Genomic DNA, 25,259 nt, shown 5'->3' on the forward strand with positions numbered 1-25,259 from the left:
GTCGAACTAAAACGAGGCGGGTCCCACTTCTAAGGTTCTAAGATAGTCGCAGGAAGACCCCTAAGGCTAGATCCTAACTCCTACGAGGAATACTAGACCTCACGAAAAAATTGAGGTCAACACTCGTGAACCAATTCGAGCTTGGTTCAATAAGTGGCTTGTGAATTAAGCTTGATGGTCAGCAAACAAGCCAAGCTCAAGCTAGCCTACTAAAGTCGTTAACTTGTGAGTCTGCTAATTTTAAAAAAATTAATAAAAAATATACTCAATTATATATTAAAATTCAAAATTTTTTATCTTTAAATTATTAAAAATATTTTAAAAATAATATTTTATGTTTTATATCAAGTGATTTCTTATAATTATCTCCTAATTTCTCATTTTATTTGTCATTTTATTATAACAATAACTTGAATTGATATTATTTTCTTTATTTCATAATAAACGTGTTGGCTCAAACTCGTAAAAGTAAGCTCAAGCTCGAGTTCAAACTCGATTAATTAGTCACGCTCAAACTGAGGGTAGCTCGAACTTGACTCGCTCGTTTGCACCCCTACTCTCCACACATTGAGTCATGCTATCAATTGGCAAAGCTTTTGAGTCAATCGGTGGATGTTTTACTACAACTGGACTAACCCAAACCCAATTAGATGAGCTATATGGAGTTTATGAACTCACATATACCTGAATCAAGTGAAGGAACATAAATCAAACCAACCAATCATGTCATCAAAAGGGAAGCCAAATCATTAAGAAATAGGCACTTCTTTCCACATCCTTACATTAGGGCAGCCACATGCTCATCCCAAGATTAAGGTGGAGAAGCCACCTAAAGAAGAAGGGAGGCTATGAGAGAGATAAGATCCTTGTGCCGCATCCTTAAATCCCTACTCACAATCTTTACTTTTATCTATGCAATAAATATGATAAACTAAAAAATCCTTAGCATTCATTTAAAATCAAATCAAATCAAATGTCAATTTTAGATTCAAAATCAAATTGTAGTTTCGATTGTCCAATCATCTACAAACGCATTGATTTTCTCTATGAATGTAGCAACAAACCTTCAAAGTTCAAATGTTTCCGCTACATTTCTGACCATGCTTATCCTCCATAAACTTACTAAATAAACTCTATCAAATCTAAAATTAATCTCCGTAAAATCAGCACTATTTGAAATTATAGCCTATAAATCACGCTATTGACATCCTATTTGAAATCAAGTTTCTTCATAAACCAAAATACCGATATGAGTAAATTAATCCAATTCCAACCAACCAAGCCCGCATGAAGAAAATACTACTTTTTCTTCCGAAGAAAAAGGATGAATTGAAGGACGTAATACTTCCAATAATTATACTTTTATTGCTCAATCAAACTTAAAAGAACCTTATGTTGATACTATTGCAGATGGAATAGTTCATCTCATTCACTTTATTTTAAACAGAAGCATTGTACTAAAATATTGGCAACATTTGCAGCCGAACATTTGTATTTAAACATCAGATTAGATTTAGTTACAATTTTATAGTTTAAGCTTTTAATTTCAACAAGTGCCAATGAACAACTCTTCCAGCAAGGCCGAATATTTAAACCAACAGAGCACTTCTTTATTTTAACCACATGTTCAATTCTAATAGCTATATCATGATTTATATCACATTCATTTGTAAAATAGATCCAAAATATTTAATTTTAATAAGCTCAAGCATCACTTGTTCTTTAAATTATACAGGTTGAGAATTATCATTTCATGAACTTCATTACCACAATATTTTAAAACCATCTTAGCAATTCATATAAAATTATGTACATATACACGCGCACGAACTTATAGGTAATCCTTAATGTTATCTTACTTATACTGTAATTGGAAACTATTTTTCTATTGTATGTTAACATTCCATAAAAATATCTTACTAACTTCAGCATATTAATGACAGGCATTCCTTTTTATGCAACTAAAATATTTTCATTAAAAGCATGAAAAATGTGTCATTACAAACCCTCCCACAAATACATCGCATAGTTAATGATTCTCGTAATAACAAATTGAAAACAAAAAAGAATTGCACAAAAAAGTTACTTGAGACCGAAGTAGTTCTTTGTAAGTGCCAATTTCCCTAAATGCAGTGGTAAAATTTGACATGACGGGCCCTGCATAAGAAGGTTAAATGAAAGCTTTAGAGTTTGATTAATAAAAAACAAAATACAACAATATCTAAGAAGATGATTAAACTTGAAATATCCATGTGCTAGAAAAATGCATCATATGGCCCCTTCCATTTCAGGCTAGTTCCCTCAACTCACATGTTCTACACATCTAGTATTGATTTCACCCCAAATCATCATTTTTCACTCACAAACCTCCATATAATTGCAATTGCAACCTCCTCCTCACTTCTCTCAATTGTTTTTCTCTTACTCAACTCAGAACTGTTGTCCATACCTTGCAATACCCTAGCTTTTTCTTATGTTGTTCATTTAACAAATGCCATGTCTGAAACAAGATTGGAGATCCCCCTTGCTTTTTGCTTCCTCATTGCCATAAAAAGCAATCCCGCAAGTCTCATCTCTCACCTATTTATTGCCCGTCTTATCCTCATCCTTTTGCAGCATAAACTTTCCCGCTTTCTGGAAGAACTATATTCACCTAGCAGGCACTAAGAGAAATTCTCTAACGTGTCTCTCCATCTTCATCTTCTCTTCAACTATTAAATTTGGATGACAACATATTATCATAAATAAAGGACATCAACATATTATGAACTTCATCTTAATCATTCTCACATTCACCCTCCAAAAGATCATGTTTGTAAATATCGATCTTATCCTTTCAGATCACATCACTTGTACACATATAATGGTTATTATGACTTCGATTTTCAAATTAGGATTCATACATTGTACCATTATCACGTTGATCATTTTCAATCCAAATCAAATAAATTATCTACTTAAATTTACATTGGTATAAATTCATTTTCTTAGCATCAAAGTTGTCCAAGGTTATCTTCTACAAAATTCTCTAGTGATACCCTTACATACACATATGGTGACACATCATATGAGAGTCCTTATATTCATCTTAATAAAGGTCTTCAGAGGTTGCAACATATGATAAATAAATCTACACTTTCACTACATCCCATGTAATTACTGAATTGAGAACCTTCCTATTTAAGATAGTTAACACTCATCAAATATTATATTTTTCTTCTCTTAAAGCCGCCGTAAAATAGTCTATTGTTGGTAGACATTGCAGGATAACATATAGGTGTAAAAAGTTTGGAGCCTCCTAGCACCTAAGTCTCCAAATTCCTATGTTCGTTGGACTTCTCCTGCAACGTCCTACAATGCATTGCCTCTTCCATTAGATGATTTAAAGGAGCCACCTACTCCACATTGACCATCCCCTAGATACTAAAAGAAGGGTTTTTTGCATGGTTTAGAAAATTGGACCAGACCAGTTGCTCGACCATGAATCAGTGACCGGTCTGATCCGAACCATATAAAAACCACTATCTGTCCGTGAACCTCAGAATTGGTTGAACTGTTGGTTCAACCGGTAGACCTGCAAACCGTTTCGTCTTATTTAATTCCAAGGTCCGTAATAAATTTTGTGACAAATCCTTCGCCGCCTCTTTGCCTTCTCGCTTTGGAAATGAAACAGAAGGTAGCATAATTTAAATAACGACTTAGTTACGGTGGATTGCAAGTTTAAGCTTTTAAATATAAAATAATTATGACATGTTTTGCATTTCCGAATTTATGGATCTCAGACTAAATAATTAAAGGAGAGCATTCAATGTTAGTTTTTACTTTTTCATACTTGGTTTCATGTTTTTTATTTTTATTTTAATTATATTATACATTTTATCTAAAACTTTATTTTAATATGATTATTTACTCATCAGTCACTGTTATTATACTTATAATTTTACACCTTTCATTTGAAATTTACAATTATAAAATAAATGTGTATATTAAATTATGATAATTTTTTCAATTCTTAATTGTTATTAGTTTGTTTGTTTATATATTTATCATTATTACATCAATATTTTATCTATTAAATTATACTTATTTAGTATTTATATTTATAGCGTCGTCCAACCCAACCTCCGGTTCAACCCCAGTTAACCAATGAACAGTGAATCTTTCCTTTACTAATTTGATGTTCAGTCCGATTTTCAAAACTTTGATTTTTTTCCATCTAGATGAATTTATGCAGAACAATTTGATTGATTGTAAAATATGCCCAAGAAAGTTCAATCTCTCATGGGACAATTATAATGAGTCAAATTAAGCTTAAACAAAGCAAATCAATCAAATTTTAAGGCAATATAGGCCTACAGTTAATTTTGTCCAAATTGTTTCATATTTTTTTAGTTGGTTGAATACTCCTTTTGGATATTCTAAGGATTGAATTAGCATGTTACAGATGGAATTAGATTTTATTTCAAAAGATTTAGCCTTTGCTTTCTAACCCAATTGCCATAAAAAGGAATTCATTATTTGCATTTAGATCATAGAATGGTGGAATATCAACGTTTAATTAGACAAAATTACTGTTGAAACCTATTGTGAGTGTTCTCTTTTGATGTAAGTAGTGTATAAATATCATTCCAAGTTGCGTACCAAAAGTACATCCTCACTTTTGTTCCTCCTTTTCACAAGTAGGTTGGACGGCAGAAGGAATACGAAGGAAGAGAACCAATGGCTGGTTTTGAAAAATAAGAGATAACATATAATATTGATATTAATTGTAAATTAAATTATACATTGCGCTTTACAAAAAAGCATTTTGTTTTTGTCTAATAGATATTTGAATAAGATTTTAGTATTAAACATGCAAATGAATCTATGGTCATTATAGAAAGTGATGCATTTAAAACTATACCGCATCAAAGATGGAAACGCTTAGCTTGTCGTTAAAGGTTCTTTGCATGCCAGAAGCTAGATTCTTATTGCAGTTTCAGTCAACGACATCTAGATATAACTAAAATAGCATGGAAAGAACTAGAAACCTTTTACCTCTGCAGTAGCATATTCATCAAATATTGAGAAAAACAACATTAAAATATATGAATAATCTATAGTCATTTCAAGCGTGTATTTTGAAGTATCCTATAATTTGGATGAAATTACATGAAAACTCCCTTCATGCATGGTTGGTGAAGTTGTACTTAGTTGCCACAAGCATTTACATGGTTTCATAGTAGATTTTGTTGCGAATAAGCACATTCCTTTGTGCAAATGAACTTAATTGATTCGCAATTATGATGGATCCAATAACTAGAAAAGTGTCAAAATGGTCCTCTAACTCTTTACGATGGGGGTCATTTTAGTCCCAGAGTCTATAAGTGTCGATTTAGTTTCAAAACTCTTTTAATCTATGTTAGATAGCCCTCTCTAGAGACTATTGCAGCTCAAATTAAAAGAGTGGAGGGATTAATATGGCACTTTAAAAGATTTTGGGACTAAAATGACTTCATTTAAATAGTTAATGGACTATTTTGACACTTCACTCCATAATAATTATGATGAGAAAAAGTAGAGATAACAAAAGCAGGTATACTTGAACTAACTGGACTAAAGCCTACAATAAATATGATCAGAATATACAAAAACAAGAGAAGCTGATATTCTTTAATAAATATATTAAACAATTTATTTTGGAAACATCATAATATATATAAAGAAACAATCCAACAGGACAAACCTCCTATGGCTACACTTGTAGGATCATCCTGGCCAGCACCAAAAGCTTCCAATGACTCTGCGAAGGAGAAATCTCCATCATAAGCTTCTCCAATTGAGTTCCTGTGTAAAATGAACAAAATAACAGCAGTATCAAATATATAATAAATAATTTTACAAATAGAAAAAATCATTAAAACATTAAGCTGGCTGCATTAACCCACTAGACGTTTTGTAAGCCTAACTGAATATGCAAAAGACTAACTCACGTTACAAATTAATGCCCTGAAAAAAAAACAAAACACGGACGCCCTAGAAAAAATAGAATCATGATGTTCAGAGCACAAACATTTCTAATGCTATAAAAAGTGGATTCCAGCAGATTGGGTGAAGGAAGGTAAGATCTAAAGAGTAAGAAAAATCCTTTTTTTCCTTTTTTTTTTTAAATTCAAATTAAGAGATTAATGAGGTGGCAACTTTGCTAATTGCTTACTGTCCTACATGTGAAGGAAGAAAGTTGATGAAGATGAAACCTTTTGGTGCATAGAAAACCATAGATAGCAACAACAACATAAGCCACAATTTGGGAGCACTAACGTGATTCATTTGGACGAAAAAAAAAAGAAAAATACTTACATAAATCTCTTACATCCCTTTTGAAGTTTTTGGCAGCGGTCTTTTAGCTCGTCGGCTTCTCGTTCTAAAGAAAAGATCTTAAACAGAGAAAACTAATTCCGTTGGCATAGTTAAATAATATAATAATAACAAGCTAGCAATAAATTAGCCCGCTGCATCTTAATAGTGTAATTAATCATCTAAAAAAATGGCATAACAATCTATTATGAATATTATGTAGAACAAGATTTAAATAAAAGCTCAGTGATAGAAGACAATGAATATAACCGAGTATAGCATTTTTCATAGATTTAAGCAAGGCTACCAATTATGTAACAAACATATTCTAACATAGCAGATGCATTGAACAAGCATGAAATCAAATAGTAGAAGATTGATACTACAAAAGACACAAAGGTCCTATTGTGAGTTCTAATAGAAGTAATTTCAACAAAGTTTAAATTGGAAAAATCGCCTGTTTCCATTATGTTATAGAATGAATATTCAAAAAATAAAATCTTTTGAAAGCCAGTTGACATCTATAAGAGTATTAGACCGTAACAAATAACCTAGTCTACAATCCTGAAAGGAGGTCCATATTTACATCATAGGAATGCTAGTCATAAGGGAGAAATCTCCCTCTAGGAATTTTTATATTAAAAAAACCCAAAATATTATTCTTTATATTCAAAATTGGATGTCTATCACAACCCAGTCCAGGAGCTTGGATTCATATGAAGACCTTGTATGTTATAAAAATGATCACTAAAACTTGAATATATTTGTTTAGTCATTAATTCATTTTTACCGCAGTTGATTTTTCCTTAATTAGAAGGTGGTAGAGCTAACAAAAAATCAGCCATTTTTTTACTCTGCATGGCCAAAAACAATTATCATCCATCTTCCCATGCTAAGTACCTTTTTCTTCGAGTCTTTGAGGACTCTAGACTTCATCTAATCATGTTTAATATAAGGAAATATGAACTCTACGAAGTTATTTGAAAGATTGTTTGTTACAACGTGATGTGATACAAAAACTTCTCAAAATCAATTTGGATCCATGTCGGGCAAATTTACTATGGATGATATACATTTATTGAAAGGTTTGATAAAGAAGTACAAAGATGGTAAGGAAGAGATAGATATGATTTTTGTTGATTTAGAAAAATTTATGATAAGGTTCCAAAAGAAGTACTTTGGAGAGTTGTAGAAAATGAAGAGTGTTTGCTTATATTCAAGTCATTGAAGATATGTGTACTATAATTGTTACTTGTGTTTGAGCACAAGTAAGATTGACCAAGCATGTTCCTATTTCAGTTGGATTATATCAAGAATTGGCTTTAAGCTCATAAATTTTTGTTTTAGCCATGGATGTCCTTATCGAACATTTACAAGAAGTATATTGTTGTACGCTTTTCGCTGATGATATCCTTCTTGTGAGTAATACTAAAGAGAGAGTTCAGGAAAAACTTGATTCATAGAGGTCAACTTTAGAATCTAAAAGCTTTCGTTTGAGTAGATCTAAAATTAAATACATGAAATGTAATTTTAATAGTTGTAGATTTAGTGGTGGTTCTATAACAATTGGTTGTCAAGTCATTAAAAAGAATTAATATTTTAGATAGCTTGTGTTGATTATGCAAAGTGATGATGATATAGATAGGGATGTTATTAGTAGAATTCAAGTTGAATGACTGAAATGTAGTAATGTATCGAGCTTATTGTGTGATATAAAAGTATTGTTTAGACTTAAAAGGAAAATTTTATAAGATGGTGATGAGACTTGCAATGCTTTATGGCACAAAATGTAGACCTTTAAGAGAAAAGCATAAAATTAAGTTTAATGTTGTTGAGATGAGAATGTTGAAGATGATGAGCAGCTTTACACTTAGAGAAAAAATACGAAACAAATATATTTGTGAAAACGTTGGAATAGCTCTAGTGACAGACAAATCTAGAGAGAGTCACCTTAGATGGTTTAGTCACGTTAAGCGTCAACCATCTCAAGACTCCGTTAAGAGAGTAGATGTTTTGGATTTAATTTACGTTAAAAAATGTAGAGGAAGACCTAAAAGGCGTGTGTATGTTGTGTAACAAATGCTCTTAATTTATTAGAATTAAATGAAAATATGTCATTCAATAGGGCACATGAAGAAAAATGATTCATGAAGCCGACCCCACTTAGTGGGATAGATGCTTGTTGTTGCCATTGTTGTTGTTGTTGCTTTAATGGAAGTAACTAAAGAAAAAGTTCAGCTTCCTTGTCTTAAATAAAAGACCAAAAGTATTCAGTATTTCCAAAAATCAACCACATATGGTCTATCTAGGTGGTTAACAGGCGTGCATATCTCACAAATGGCATCCAAATACTCATGTTGTTGACCATAATAATAATAAAATAACCTTTCGAAATTTAAAAATAATAAATAAACAACATCAAGTTCATTTGGTAAATTAAAGATCAAAGCAAGTCGACCATTATAAAATCATAAGACACTAAGTAACTAAAAGTAAATGGCAGCACCATAAAGTTAAATTACAGGAAGAACAGAAACTAGAAAGTTCATAATAATCAAATCAATTAAAGGCGGGAGAGAATTATGCTACATGCCAAATGGAACGGAAAACAATTCTGAGTTCAACAAAACCCAAAAAAAAAACTCTTCTTCCACGTCCGCTTCATGGCTATATTCAAGTAATTCAAACAGTGAGCAGCTAGCTTGTTCTGGGTTGATCGAGATTGATGCTGCTAAAGCAGTGCGGCCATTTAGGATTGGTGAGTAAGGTTCTTCAGGAATCAACGACAAGTGCTTGAGATCGGCGCACAGAATTAGTAATCCATGAAAAAAAAACGAAAAAAATGGAGTCAAACCTGTTTCCTGAACATAGGGGAATCCTCCAGCTTCGCGAAAGCCGCCATCTGCTGTTGCCTCTTCTTCACACTGGAGCAATCAAGATCTCCTACTGCCTCTGCTTCCACGGTATGCTATTCTTTTCACGGATCGAACGCAGCCGTCGACAGAGCAGGTGGAGATTTGTTTTCGGTCGCCGGTAGCTTCTATTTTTTTTTAGGCATTTACATACATGCCGCCCAGTTATTATATATTTACATATCAATAAAAAAAATTTAACTTTTTACGTCTATGCCACTGAAATATTCCATATCAAATAAAAAATATTTATATTTAAAAAGTAAAATTCGCCTTTTTAAACATAAGTATTTTTAAGCATACAAGCATGATTAAATATGAAAGTTTAGGTAGGAGATATGTAATTACATAAGAAATTCTTGTTATATATGACAATTTCTACCTTTTTTTTTTTTATTATTATTTTGAAGATTTCTCAAAATTTGTCTGTTAAATTTTGACCGATGGGAGAGCATCAAGAGAGAGGGAGAGAAATGAGAGGGAAGAGAGAGAGAGGTGAGAAGGACTTTCCCCAATAGAGGGGGAAATTGGGTGTTCCTAGGCTCGTTGACTAAAATTAGGGGTTACATATGAGGGGTGCTTCTAAAAAAGTTTCTCCTTTTATATCATGAAGTTCTCCTATTTATAAAATATAGTTGAGGTACAATACACCAAAGTTACATATTTCGTTATGCTTTTGAAGAGAGAAACGAATGACATTTAGTTATTTTTATTTCGACCATTGGATTGTCTTGAGATTGATGCGATTGAAGTCAGGTGGTCGAGGGAGAGAGCTTGGTTAATCGGCTGATGTAAGGTGGTCGAGGGAGAGCTTGGTCGGTCGATTGAAACAAGGTGGTCTACTATTGGATTGTCTCGAGAATCGTGCAGACCATTTTTGAGTATACATATTAAGTTCTCCAATTTTTTTTTGCTCCTTAATGGCGGCAACGACAATAATAACAAGAAAAGTTATAAACCAGACAAGTCTTGTATTCGTAATTAGCTAATGATATTCCCAGCTGGGCAATTTTTGTCCTTGATTTTGGTATTTTTGTCGTCATTTGTTGAGTTTGTTATTTTGACATTCTTCTTTTCGGAAGAAAGTTGTCAGGTTTTAATGGCCGGTTAGAGGTAAAGTCGGCTGTCAGAGGAAGAGTTGGTTGGCCGACTAAAAATAGTAAATCACACTCAAAACATAAACTCTATACTGTTTTTATTTTTAAAAAAAAAAACTTACTCGTTTAGATTGATATTATTTATAATCTTACATTAAATAAATATTATTTTATTTTTTAGCATCTATTATTAGTTTCTCATTTGATAGTATTTCCTAATCCTTAAATTTTAACATTTGTTTGACTTGTTGCAAAGATAGAAGTTGCATTTCAGAACAAAGGTTTCTGAAAGTATAGATATTTGATTTGATGAAAAATAAATGAATAGTTAAATTGAAATGAATTTTAAGTGCAATCTTTACATGTGTAAGCCAAGTTGAAACCTTAATGAGCTCGTGAGTCAAGCTTGGCTAGTTGGATTTTGACCATTTTGATGCCTTTTTCGACGAACTGCCACGACATCTCTTCTTTTTTGTCATTGATCGCTTGGATGGCGTCTCCTATGAGCACCCATGACAATTTCATTCAAGTTTGCGAACCTCCTGTTAGTATCTCATGCTAAACTCGAGCTAATTATTTGATCTTGGACTCAAGCTCTTCCTCTGAGCTCTTGCTCGAGCTTGTATTTTGACAATGAGTCCGGCTCGAGTTAAGCAGCTCGAGCTCCGCTCGACCTGCTTATATTCCTAACAACCATTAGTTCAATGTCAATGTATTTCAAATTAGTATGACTAGTGATTTTCAAATAAATTGTAGACTACAGTCATTAGTGATGTCGCCGCTGGTTACCATAACGTTAGAAACGCCGCTCTTCATTGGCTTCTGGCAGACGTTTTAGGGTTTTACATTGCATTCTTTTTCTAGTATGCTCTTAAAATTTAAAAAATTACAAACTCATCCATTTGGGGTATATTCATTCAAATAATAATACATATTTTAATAAATTTACTTTTCGCAGCATCTCTTTCATAATTATTCTGTCCTAAAAATAATTGGGGCATTTACCTACATACAACGCAATTATTACGTATTTACATCTCCAACCTCTAATATTTATTTTATTATAACACTTAAATATCTCATATAACTTAAAAAATATTTCTTTTGAAATACACATCTTTAAGCTTAGATAAATTGATATAAAAATAAAATTAAGGTTTAGGTGTTAGATTTATAAATACATAAAAAACACTTGTAAGTACCCGTCAAGTCAATCACTATGAAAGCGAACGTGCTCCCCATGTAATATATAAAGCTATGGTTATCAATGCCTCTTTTTTACGAGAAAAGCAATAGAGTTGTCTGGTCTTAATTGTTGGTCGTTCACTTATGAGGCCCATCATTATGAACACTGACTTGAAAAGGATGTTCATGGAGCTCTTAATGTTGAGGAGGATACTGTTGATCTAGCAGTTGGATAACAGTGCGCAAAGAAATAGTGTCGTTGTAGGGATTACCCTTGGGGGCAATTCTTCACTGGCGATAGCTATGGGAGGATACGAGTTGCATTTGGATGTGAGCTCAGTTGCACATAACTCTCCCAACCGAAGCCTCTTTTGGTTGGCTCGGTGGGATGAGTCTCAATCTCCTTCAAATATTACATAAATTACCCCAATAATATAAGTTTTGTGAGATTTGTCTTGCTCGTTCGTTATTTCCTCAACTAGAGCCTTCCCCTACATTTTGGTTATTTTTTTGGGTGTCACAATTTCCTTCAACTTTCTCAATTTTGATTAACTCCTTAATCAAGCTATGGAAGTGTCGACAGTCATCCGTGTCGTGATCATGATCACCGATGATATGTGCAGTATTTCTTCACACCCCGAAGGTAAGCTTTGGTCTTCATCGAGGGCGCCCTCTTAAATTAGTTATTATTTTGCATGACATTCACTATCTCGACTATTGAAACTCTCAAAGAAGTTGATTTCAATTTTTTCATGATTAAATAACAATCGCTTGACATACAGAGTAGGGTGTTGGACAAGAAATCAAGTTTAATTCTCTTGGTGTTGTGTTATGTTGGTCGCGCTATGATCTTAAGACGGTTGTGCCTCTTTAAAAAGATATCGAACATAAGGAAGTGGTTATGTCTCAGTTTCCACTCTTTGCCTTGAGTGGTCCTTTTCTGCTGGTAATGGGTAGAGGATTGTGATTTGGAGGTGGTAGTAGCGGAGTTATACTCAACCAATATATGGTTGTTGGCTACCTCTAATGACTTGGCTTGCGTCTTCAACCTCTACAAGCTTAATGTGTAACTGAAGGGTTTTTCTTCAGCTCGTAAGCAAGTGTGGCATGGGCAATTCTGGATTTTGTTCTCGTACTTATAACATCTTCTTTTGAAAGTGGGTGATGAATGAATGCATACTCTCGCTCTATCCTCGACGTAATAAAGAAAAGATGACATTTCAGTACGTTAGAGGCCCTTAGTAGGCACACAACTAATTCAAACGTGAATATATGGTCAATTGGATCAGTATGCCCCTTGTAGAACTCAAGTGTCAGAATCTAAAATCGCTCTCAGAGTTTAGCCTAAGAGATTTTTGCACGAGAACGTGTTATAGAGTTGAAGAGGTACCTCAGTATGCCCAAAACTATGCCGATCAATTGGTGTCTTGCCAACACTATATAGTATTAAGAGTCGCGCTCCCTTTCCAGGGCTGTGGGGACTCTAAGGTTGTTGGGTGTCACTCCTTCATTGTGGGGTTACTTATCTCTTTTATTGTGATAATGTGCATGGGATGACCTCCAATATTTGATCCTTCAACTCATGGATTTGTTGGACCACTAATTCTTTTGGTGCACTCCATGTTGCTTCTGTCTCTATTATTAAGTTCTTCTCATTGGGCTACTCTTTTATTTGTTTGTTGTATGGTCCATGCTTGCCATACTTTTTAAGTTATTGAATCTGAAATTATTTGTAAATCACACCCAATGAATAAAGTGTAAATAATAAGAGAGAGAGAGAGAGAGAAGCTTGAGCGAGTGTGAAAAAGTGGGAAATAGAGAGAGAAAGAGAGATGAACAATAATGGATAGCGTTGAATCATTGCCTTTTTTTATAAAATGTTTATCCAATTTTATAAGGAAGATGGTCAAATTGTGATATTATATTTGTGTCCTCATTTGAAAGGGACCCGTGCTAGGGTATTTCTAATAGCCTAAATGTATGGGTTTATCATCCGGAATTTTTATGGCTCAGAGGCTAAGCTTCATTGGCTTAAGGTTGATGAGGTCAACTCGATTGGTTGAGCTTGATCGGTATGGTCTGATCAACTGATCTAACCTCGATGACTATCCTTAAGCACTAGTGAGAAGTTTTTGAAGTCTCCATAGGATGGTTAGAGATATTTTATGTAATCGGATATTCTTGTGGATTAGCTCTACTTAAGGGCAGTTTACCTCATCGGATTGGCTTTCCAGTGGTGGTTGGCTCTGATGCTCTTTCGCATCTTCTCTGACTGATGGCCCGTGTTTGTTTTATTAATTAAATACAATAATTACCAATTTATATATGGACGTTTATTAACTATATTGCATAAAAATCGCCAATATATGATTACATAACATTAAAAATAGTAACTTTTGCATGATACTCACAACCATAAATAATATCCTTTTTTTCACCCTATATCTATGCCCTCTCTAATGTTGTTTTTTTTAATATTATTATTTCTATTATTATTTTGTAAATCTAGTAATAATCTATAATTATTTGAAACTACAACCATCGCTTCTGTCATAATATGCAATTGGGCCGTCTGCAGGCCCAACTAAATTGCGACCAAATTTTCAAAAAAACCAAGACCACCCCAAATGAATTGCAAATCTATTAATTTTATTCTACATTAATATTACAACTTTATAAATAACATTGATTTTATTTTTATTCAGCCAAGTAATTCTATATATATATATATATATATATATATATATATATATATATATAAAATACAAACACTCATACTTAAATGATGAGTAAAGTATAAAAATAATTCCAGCTATTTTCATGTGATTGTTTTAGCCTCATAGGCTAGCTCAGGCTTGGCTCGTGTTCGGCTTGTTCGAACTTACTCAAGTTCAAAATCGGGTTGTGTTTAAAATTGACTGCTAAAATTAATTAGAAAAAATAGATATAAAGTGTTGAATTCGAACATAAACCAAATATATTCATAAGAATTGAATGTTGTTGTATTTACGCAACTTTTTTTAGATGATTTATATAAATACCACTCAATTCTTATGTGTTTACATATCGAACACATAAACTTCATTTTTTACATGCATGACACCTTTCCTACGAATGAAAATATGTGTTTTACATTTTAAGAGTTAAAATGATGATATTTTTTATGTGATATGGAAGATTGGGGTGGTATAAATGTAAGAAAATTTTTTTGGATGTTAGATATGTAAATATCTGGGTGGTAGTATTATAAATATCTGGTCTTTCCAATTAGAGTCTGGGAAAGTAGGGAACAAATCAATTGGGCCAAATATTTATATTAAATGTTATTCATTCTCTTATTAATTTCTAAGAGAGAATTTTCAAAGATGTGAAAAATAAATAAATAAATAAATAAATAAAACTGTGCAAAGCTGACTTCTTGAGCATTGTGAGAAATAAACGGCACTTCATAGCGTCATTTATTTGTAGCAGACAAACTACAAAATTGAAAGAAGGTATATGATGAGTAGGATCGATTCTCCCTTTGTAAATGCATGCTCTTGTAATCTTTTCCTCGTTCTACGTCTTTCTCTTTCTTCATCTTTTGAGGACTAGCATCTCCTTGTCTGAAACGTATAACATGTCATTGTGTGTTATGATATGACTCATATATTATATAAGGAGCAGATGTTGGAACGAAACGGAGCGGAGCGGAAGAATTTGTCCAAATTGAGGGAGTTTCCTTATGTGAGTTGGGGGTGAGGTATAGGGGTAATTTGGTAGTTACATATAATACTCAAGAATTTTCTAGGGTTATAAATAGGCATGTACGTAACCCTAGGTTTTATCCCATATTTTGTATTATGTACTCTTGTCGTAATATTGAAAAAAAAAAAACCGACGCTTGCTCCCGAGGATGTAGACATATTTGTCGAACCTCGTAAATCTTTGTGTGTTCTTCTGGATTTGCGTCGATTTCTAGTTTTTATTTGCCCTAATTTCTCAACAAGTTGTATCAGAGCGAGGTTCTAGGGCAAGGAATAAAAATTTCGGCGGCGCATGAACAAAGAAGATCTTGGCTGAGGAATCCAGCGGCTAGAGCTGCGGACGGTTCAACAGAGGAATTGCTGTTCAGCGGTTTGCGGTTCTACAGTGCCGAGGGGTCTGCGAGCAGAAGATTCGCGCGACGGTTTGTTTGTGCAGTTTGGCGAAGCAGAGGAGAGGCGTTTGCGAAGGAGATTTGCAGTGTTTTCCAGAGGAGGATCGCGACAGATTCGACGAGCAGGAGAGTCGCGAGGATGAAGGATTCGCGCGACGTAATGAACAGCGACCATTCGAGCTGCAAGTTTGTGACCAGAATAGACGAGCTGCAGAGGAGCAGAATTGGAAGGGCGGACGTGAATAAGAAAGTTAGCAGGAAAGGAAATTCAACGCCGAGATATTTCGAAGATATTCTAGGATGTGGAAAAGGGGGAATCTATTGCTGCACTCGGGAAAAGGAAAGCTGGAGGCGGCCCGATTAGAAAGAAATCAATATTCGCCCTTTTGTCATATTTCAAGTTTCAGGACGCAGAATTGCAGGCGCACTTTCCAGAATTGCAGGAGCTTTTCTGGAAGGGAAGAGGAGGCAGAGCTTTTCTGGAAAGCTGAGGCGGAGCTTTTGTGGAAGAAAATGGAAGCTCTTTTCGGAAGTTAGGAAAAATGATTTTTGAGATAATTTAATTAAGGTAAAGTCCTTTTTTTTGTAAACTTAATTAAGGAAATTACTTTTTCTTGGAAACTTAATTAAGGGAATTTTTTTTTTCGAAACTTAATTAAAGGAAATTTCTTTTTTGTTGGAAACTTAATTAAGAGAAATTCCTTTTTCTTGGAAATTTAATTAAGTTAACTTTAATTAAGAAATCTTAAGTGATGGATTATTTAAAATGTCCCAACCCACATTGATGCATAAGAAATTCCATGATATATTTCTCCTAAGGGGCTGGATGTTCGCCAATGTAGAGATTTGTTGGGTATATGCATTTCTCCTAAAGGGGTTGGATATTCGCCAAGGTGGAGATTTATTAGGCATATGTCATATGTATTTCTCCTAAGATTTCTCCTAAGGGGTTGGATATTCGCCAAGGTGGAGATTGTTGGGTATATGTATTTCTCCAAAGGGGCTGAATATTCGCCAAGTTGGAGATTTGTTGTGGTATAACTCATATACCATATAAGGGACAAATGCTGGAACGAAGCGGAGCTGAGCGAAAGAATTTGTCTAAATCGGGGGAGTTTCCTTGTGTGGGTTAAGGGTGAGGTATAGGGGTAATTTGGTAATTACATATTGTACTTCAAAGTTTTCTAGGGTTATAAATAGACATGTATATAACCCTAAGTCTTATCACATATTATGTATTATGTGCTCTTTTCTGAATATTGAAAGAAAACCGCCGCTCTGCTCCCGAAGATGTAGACATCTTTGTCGAACCTCGTAAATCTCTGTGTTCTTCTGGATTTGTGTCGATTCCTAGTTCCTTCACCCTAATTTCTCAACAATCATGGTTTTCATGATCTCCTACCTCTCGCTCGAGGTGACCCTCCTCTTAGTAGATGGTCTCTCTGTTAACCTTGCATTTATGCCACTAAACCCGATGATCTCGTAAGATTTCTCAAACAATTTCTAGAATGGGTTATAGACATATCTTGCCTCACTTCTTCTATCCTCTTATTCAGCTGTTCAGTAAGCTACTCCATCCGCTATTGATGTAATGCTCGAGGTAGAGAAGATCATACCAGAAAAGTAAAATATAGACACAGAATTTTCTAGAAAACAACAATAAAATATTTTCCCAAAAAAAATTATGACGGCGGTCTAAGACACAAATTAGGATAAATGTAAAAATAATAGCTGTTAAATAGGAATTTTTTACTAATATTTTACTTTAATTCTCAATTCACCAAACATAATTTTTTTTTAATCAAATTCCTCGTTTGAACAGGTTATATATTAAACAAAGCATTATCTATAATTGTGGATAATTAGTTTAATTTAAACCATATATTTATAGTTAAAAAAATGGAATATATTTTTTTATTTGAGAAAATAAATAAATAACGAGGCCGCATGGAAAGTACAGTGTCCAATTCAAATCAAAATCTTACTTCTCCGATAATTAAATCTATTTTTATTTTAATTTTTTTCGTTTTTGGTAAACCAATAAATAAATAAATTTGAGAGCAAAAAATAAGTTTTTTTTTTTTTTTTAAAAAGTCAGAAAAAAATTAGATATGAAATGAGTCTACACGTTTGGGACATGTCTTTTTTCTATTTTTAAATAATTTATTTATTTAGATGTGATGAATTAGAATAGTATTAACTACAATTATTTTATTATTTTTATTTAATTATTATTATTTGGAGAGTTGGAGGAAGCAGGGATTATCCGTTGACCAAGTTCTCTATTTCATGAGTACTTTCTTATAAATTTCTACGACAGAATTTTCTAATAAGTGGTATGTTTTTTTTTTTTTTTTTTTTTTTTTTTTTTGTTTTGAATATGGTTATTTATGTTTACTGTAGCAGTCATTGGCTACGTGAGTGAGGCAAGCTGACTCTTGAGTGGCTCGAGTTCAGCTCGGCTCATGAACTGAGCTCGATGGGCAAAAAAGCTGAGCTCGAGTGAGCCCCGACTCGACTTGTTAGTTTGACTCATTTAAAAAATAATTGATTTATCATCAATAAATTTTTATCATGTAACACGGATTTCAAGACATGACCTAAACGTAGAGACAACTTATTGAACAGGAAATGTTCAGATGTTGATTAAAAATAAACAAGGACTATAATTAGAGCAAACTTATATTCAAACAGACTGACTCTATGAGACGGGCCAAATAATGGCAAAATTGGTTCAATCAAAGTAATATCAAGCCTAAATCAAACCTTTAAACCATTCTAAAAAGCTTTCAGCGCATTAATTAGAAGTCAGACAGATTGCATACTGACAGACTTATAATTAAATCGAGCATCTTGGAGAGGCGAATCAAAAGAGACAAAAATCGCTCAATTCTGACATCATTAATGCACTCAAGTGTTCACCAAATGTTATCTGATCAATGGAATTTATTTTGATCATCCAATGAAAAGGTATATATTTCGATCTTATAATTTACAGAATGATATCTCTTAGACTCGGTAAGTAGAGCCCTAAACTCTGATTTATAAGATGGGGTCTAGACCTTGAGCCAAAAGAAAATCGAAGCCTGAAGGAAGAGTTGAAGTCCAACTCACCTCCTACTCTTACACCACCAACCACTATTACTTACCACCTGTTGACCATCGTCGATCACTGTTGGCTATCCTCTGGTTGTTGTGGTGATGCTCCGGGCCAAGTTAAGACTTGTGTTGCAAAGCGACAAAGCACTGCGTGAAGCAACAACCGACAATGCAAAATCATGAAGCATCATACAGAGAAGTGTACAATCCCGAATGTCATATCAACCTTGAAAAATAGTTTACGCAACCATTAACAACTACTCCCCGATAAAATTACTCCATATCATGTCTCAACAAGCTCTTATGTATAAGACTCTTGTAAATGAGAAATAATATTAATGTTTCTCGCCTGTGGGACAATTGATTGTATGTATAGTTACAAACTCATACTTGATCATTTCAATTGGGCTATGCATTTTGTATTTTTTTTTTCGACTTCTTCTGACGTTTCTATACATCACTTATATTACCTAAGTGTGTCTTTGAATCTCGAACAATGCTAACACGATAATTCATTATTTTACTAGCATAAATTCTCTGGAAGACATCAGTAATTAATATAAAATATATTCAAAAATAAATAAAAAATCAATAATTTATCTTAAATTTATTAAAAATAAAAAAATTTCATATTTTATATCAAATAATTTATTATTATTTATCACATATTTGTTAATTACATTTCATATTTTATTATAACACTAGTTTAAATTCATATATATTTTATTTCTCTCTAGCCCTTATATCAATCGAGCCTACTCGAGATCCATCTCAAGTTGGGGCTCAAATTCAATTAACTAATCAAGCTCAAACTGAGGGCAGCTCGAGCTCGACTCAACTCGTTACTCCCTTAGTCGATAAATAGCACAACAACTTCAAATTTGTTAGAAATTTCAATTAGGAATTTGCAACATGTGGACATTTTCAGTATCCAAAATTTGACCAATATATATGTATAACTAATTAAATTTAATATTGCATTATCTCAAAGTAAATTTTAGGATAATAATTTTTAATATTTAATATTTGATTAGAACATTTAGACTTTTTTTTATTGTTTTTATTATTCTCAATATTCTATTAGCTCTAGCTAAAAAGGCTGTTTATCTATTTTTTTCACCTTCATGCCTCTTAATTCTTTATTGCTTCTTTCAATTCATGATATATGAAGCAGCAATAATTTCAAACATTATATTTCTTTTTAAATTTACATTAAAAATAATATTGTATTTTATATTAAATAATAAAAAGTTAAATTTACACGACACGAATATAATTTTTTTGGTAATTTATTTCATACAAATGTAGAAGTGAGACTAAGTAAGATGATATCTTTTCAAGGAGAGTTTTACAGCATCAGGATAAAAAATGTGGACTTAAGTTACCGACTGAAACAAAATGTCCGTAGTGTTGGATTTTTATTATTTTATTATTTATAAAACAGCTACTCATGTAATAATCATAACTATTATATATAAATATATTATTTTAGAGCACTTCTTCCTAAGTTGTTATCTATATTTATGTAAAATTATTTTTAAATGCTTTTATCCATATAATTTTAGGCTTATCTTATTTCATTTTTAATAGTTTTTACATTTGATTTATTTGTAAGTTTAGCAGACATATTTTCAGCTTTTTATTATATATATATATATATCTATTCGAGGAATATCTACATTTGCTCAACTCAAATCAAAATAAATTAAATAAATATTATTACAGAGAGCATGCCAGAAAATTTGAAGTATCATGAGATGGAGATGTGTCTCTTCTGAAATGAAAAAGTATGTCTCTTGGTGTGAAGAAGTGTGTCTATTGGATTAGTGGTTGGGGAGAGCCAGGGCGTGTTTGTAAATTTATCTTTAGGTTCTATTTATAAATAAATATGTAACCCTATGGGTATGTAACTCCTCTGAAATTATGAATTCGCCGCTCTGCTCTCGAGTTCTTGATTTGCTTTGTTTCACTCTAAATTTTACAACAACAACCAACACACTTGAAAGAAAAAAATACAATATACAACACATGAAAACTTGAAATAGCAACAAACAAGACACAAACATCATAAATATGACAGATAGGTGGTGGTGGCCCTCTGGCAAGGTAGCAAAGAATGGGAGAAAGCTCGAAGCCGCGACGACAACAAAGGATGCTTACAAAGATAATGAAGGGGAAGAGTTGCAGCAAGGGCAACAAGTTAGAAAGAGAGGAGTAGAAGATGGAGTGGCAACAAAAGCAGAAAATAACAGAAAAAAAAATGCTTTTTTCCAAACGGCTGTAGATTTATTTACTTTATTCTAAATGCAATGATATATAAGAGTGGTTACAAAAGCAGAAATAACAGATTTATTTACTTTATTCTAAATGCAATGATATATTTAAAAGTAAATTAGCAAATTTTTAAATAATTTTTTTTTAATATAAGCCAAGCAAATTTCGCTGAGATCAAAGTCAACGTCAATGATGAAGAGCTTGGTTAAATAAGAAATTATTTTAATTAATCCTAATAAAAATAATTAAATTATAACTCTAGGGATTTATAGTCATTCGCCTATTGCTTTTAGGCTCAACCATCGCCCAAAAGTTTTGACCATATATTCGCAATAAAACAAAGAGAAAGAGTATTTGAATTGCTCTTTTTCATGCTTCTCTAATATGCCAAAGAAATATGTACATCAGGAATATGCACGTATCAATCTCGAGAATATGCATGTATCAATCTCGAGAAGAGCCTACGGTCGAGGATGTAGAAATGTACAACTAAGACACGCACACCGGTAGAAGACAAATATACTCATTTATCTAACGGACATAGCAGCTTGAATCAGAACCAAAGCCAAAGCTGACTATATGCAACTATCCAAGTTAGAGTTTGCAAGACAAAAAACAACCAGTTGGCTTGAGTTTGATCCGAGCAAATACTTAGCTCCTCAATACTATTAGTCATCCCACAAACACCCTGAGACTTCTTATAAAAGATTTAGAGGTAATCATGTTACAATAAATTTAAATCATCCATCTGGCTCTCCTTGTTGGGAAGTGACCAACATATCAAGTTATGATTATTCACACTAGCAAAACATTAGTCAACCAACGGTAGGCTCTCATCAGGGATCGACAAGCAAATCAAATCAGCTTATCGACAAAATCAAATCAGTCGAGCTAGTCATTACGACTCGAAGTCAGTCAAAGGTCGATCAACAACCTCTACACAACATAGCAAAATAAGCAAGCCTTACTGAATCAAGGCCTATCGAGGTTAACTGATCGAGTTAGATGATAATTGAATCATTTGTTTATACATGTAAAAGATCTAAAATATTCTCTAACACCCCATTCAAGTAAGAACAAACATGTGACTCCTTATATTGTACCCCTTTTCCTATAAATAAGGGATCATTTTATAAGAAAGATGCCAACATAAAAAAAGTTTCTATTCATCACCATGCATTTCTCTCTCTATCTCTCTATCTCTCTCTCTATCTCTATCCTCATCTAATACTCTAACCTTGAAGGTGCGAGTCACTGAAAGATCAGGATTCAACAAAATATTTTTTTTTATAAAATAACAATTTCATAAAGGTTCTTTTAATTACATGAATACATGACAAAAGGAATTGAGGGTATCATTTTTTTATGAAATTACATTACAAAAAAACATTTGCAGGGTTCAATTATAATTAAAAAATGTCATGTAATATTCAATTTTTTTTTGCTTTTGGCATTTAAATGGTCAGTTTTTATGAACATGATTTTCTTAGCGTGCCATATATTTTCACCATAATGTGGGAATTGAGCAAGTTCAAATAAGGCATCTGTGTCCCATAGGATATGACAAATCAATTTAATTAAATAAAATTACTTATTTTATTTTAAAACAAATTATTTAAATATTTTGGATTTCAAATCGTAATGTAATAAAATATAACAATTACGTCGAGAGAGAGATCTTAAAATAGTCACCTATAATTATTGAAATGGAACATAACAATATTCAGGTAAAATATTATTATTCAAGTAGAATCAAGTAGTTCTAGACAAGAAATGTGTAAGATAATCACTCCCGAAAGAGCTATTAATATACACTGAGCCAACAATTCAATCAACCAAACTGAAAAGGTCGACCGAATAATGAATGACTCGCTAACTTAGAAGTAAGCGAAGAAGAGATCAGAAGAGTAACGATTCAATCATATTAATGATTATTTTGATAGATATTGCAGCGAATTAGAAATAAAAAATATCAATGACATTATCAATAGGGTTGTCAAAAAAGCTCGTTGTTTGCGAACAGTTCGTGTTCGGTTCGTCAATGAGTTCGTGTTTGATTCGTTCAATAAGAAACGAGATAAACGTGAACAAATTTTTTTCATTCGGTTAGTTAAAAGAACCAAACACGAACAGTGATGCGTTCGTTCGTGTTTGAATCGTAATTGTTCGAAATATAAAAAAATTAAAATAACTATATAGATATATATATATATATATTTCACAGATCCACCTAATTGTTATCTAACTTCATACTCCAATATGCCCACATTGGAATCATTTGTTTATACATGTAAAAGATCTAAAATATTCTCTAACACCCCATTCAAGTAAGAACAAACATGTGACTCCTTATATTGTACCCCTTTTCCTATAAATAAGGGATCATTTTATAAGAAAGATGCCAACATAAAAAAAGTTTCTATTCATCACCATGCATTTCTCTCTCTATCTCTCTATCTCTCTCTCTATCTCTATCCTCATCTAATACTCTAACCTTGAAGGTGCGAGTCACTGAAAGATCAGGATTCAACAAAATATTTTTTTTTTATAAAATAACAATCTCATAAAGGTTCTTTTAATTACATGAATGCATGACAAAAGGAATTGAGGATATCATTTTTTATGAAATTACATTACAAAAAAACATTTGCAGGGTTCAATTATAATTAAAAAATGTCATGTAATATTCAATTTTTTTTTGCTTTTGGCATTTAAATGGTCAGTTTTTATGAACATGATTTTCTTAGCGTGCCATATATTTTCACCATAATGTGGGAATTGAGCAAGTTCAAATAAGGCATCTGTGTCCCATAGGATATGACAAATCAATTTAATTAAATAAAATTACTTATTTTATTTTAAAACAAATTATTTAAATATTTTGGATTTCAAATCGTAATGTAATAAAATATAACAATTACGTCGAGAGAGAGATCTTAAAATAGTCACCTATAATTATTGAAATGGAACATAACAATATTCAGGTAAAATATTATTATTCAAGTAGAATCAAGTAGTTCTAGACAAGAAATGTGTAAGATAATCACTCCCGAAAGAGCTATTAATATACACTGAGCCAACAATTCAATCAACCAAACTGAAAAGGTCGACCGAATAATGAATGACTCGCTAACTTAGAAGTAAGCGAAGAAGAGATCAGAAGAGTAACGATTCAATCATATTAATGATTATTTTGATAGATATTGCAGCGAATTAGAAATAAAAAATATCAATGACATTATCAATAGGGTTGTCAAAAAAGCTCGTTGTTTGCGAACAGTTCGTGTTCGGTTCGTCAATGAGTTCGTGTTTGATTCGTTCAATAAGAAACGAGATAAACGTGAACAAATTTTTTTCATTCGGTTAGTTAAAAGAACCAAACACGAACAGTGATGCGTTCGTTCGTGTTTGAATCGTAATTGTTCGAAATATAAAAAAATTAAAATAACTATATAGATATATATATATATATATTTCACAGATCCACCTAATTGTTATCTAACTTCATACTCCAATATGCCCACATTGAATTTTGTCCTCACACCTATTAACAAACCGATGAAACAAAGCCTCATAGTCATGCATATTAATTGTCATTCCCACCCACTGCCCATGTTGTATAATTAATATAATATATTATTTATATATATATATATATATTAATATTAGGGATGTCAAACTGGCTCGTCGTTCGCGAACAGCTCGTGTTCGGCTCGTTCGTCAATAAACAAACACGAACAGTGACTTCACGAACAACTTCAAACACGAGCTTATTTCAAACAAACTAAATTTCAAACGAACTGAATACGAACACAAGCTCTGTTCGTTAGTGTTCGGTTCGTTTACACCCCTAATTATCAATATTCGACAATGAAACTTTTGACTACTATAAATACACGAACAATGACATGTAAAAAGAGGGACGGGGAGAAAAACACAAGGATATTATTATTATTATGTTTCCCATAATTTTTATTTTCCAAATATGCAAAAAAAATTGCATTTTTATATATCCTAAACATTTATTTATTAATGTCATTTTCAAGTGAGGAGAAGTTGCATGGAATTGTATGTTGTTAGCTGTGAAATGGAACACATGTCACTATGAGGTGAGAGTGCAAAATTTTATTTTGAATAAATAATGAAATATATTTTTTATTTTATTTTTTTAATAAAACATAATGTATTTTAAGAATGTCCATAACGATATATATACTG

The 25,259-nt window shown here is 32.6% G+C and overlaps 1 protein-coding gene across 3 annotated transcripts in view; it reads right to left on the reverse strand.

The window, feature by feature from the left end:
- The window catches only part of LOC110019775 (ADP-ribosylation factor GTPase-activating protein AGD4-like), a 48,053-nt gene extending 38,675 nt beyond the window's left edge, over positions 1 to 9,378 (reverse strand). For all 3 annotated transcript variants that reach the window (XM_020717596.1, XM_020717595.1, XM_020717597.1), the window contains exons 1-4: positions 9,191 to 9,378; positions 6,340 to 6,416; positions 5,726 to 5,826; positions 2,087 to 2,157 (exon numbers count right to left, since the gene is read on the reverse strand). In XM_020717596.1, the coding sequence (XP_020573255.1) occupies positions 2,087 to 2,157; positions 5,726 to 5,826; positions 6,340 to 6,416; positions 9,191 to 9,238 (297 nt within the window). In that variant the 5' untranslated portion in view covers positions 9,239 to 9,378. The remainder of the gene's footprint in view (positions 1 to 2,086; positions 2,158 to 5,725; positions 5,827 to 6,339; positions 6,417 to 9,190) is intronic.
- Positions 9,379 to 25,259: the final 15,881 nt, after the last annotated feature.

This window comes from Phalaenopsis equestris, unplaced genomic scaffold (assembly GCF_001263595.1).
Source record: "Phalaenopsis equestris unplaced genomic scaffold, ASM126359v1 Scaffold000078, whole genome shotgun sequence".
Taxonomy (NCBI): Eukaryota; Viridiplantae; Streptophyta; class Magnoliopsida; order Asparagales; family Orchidaceae; genus Phalaenopsis; species Phalaenopsis equestris.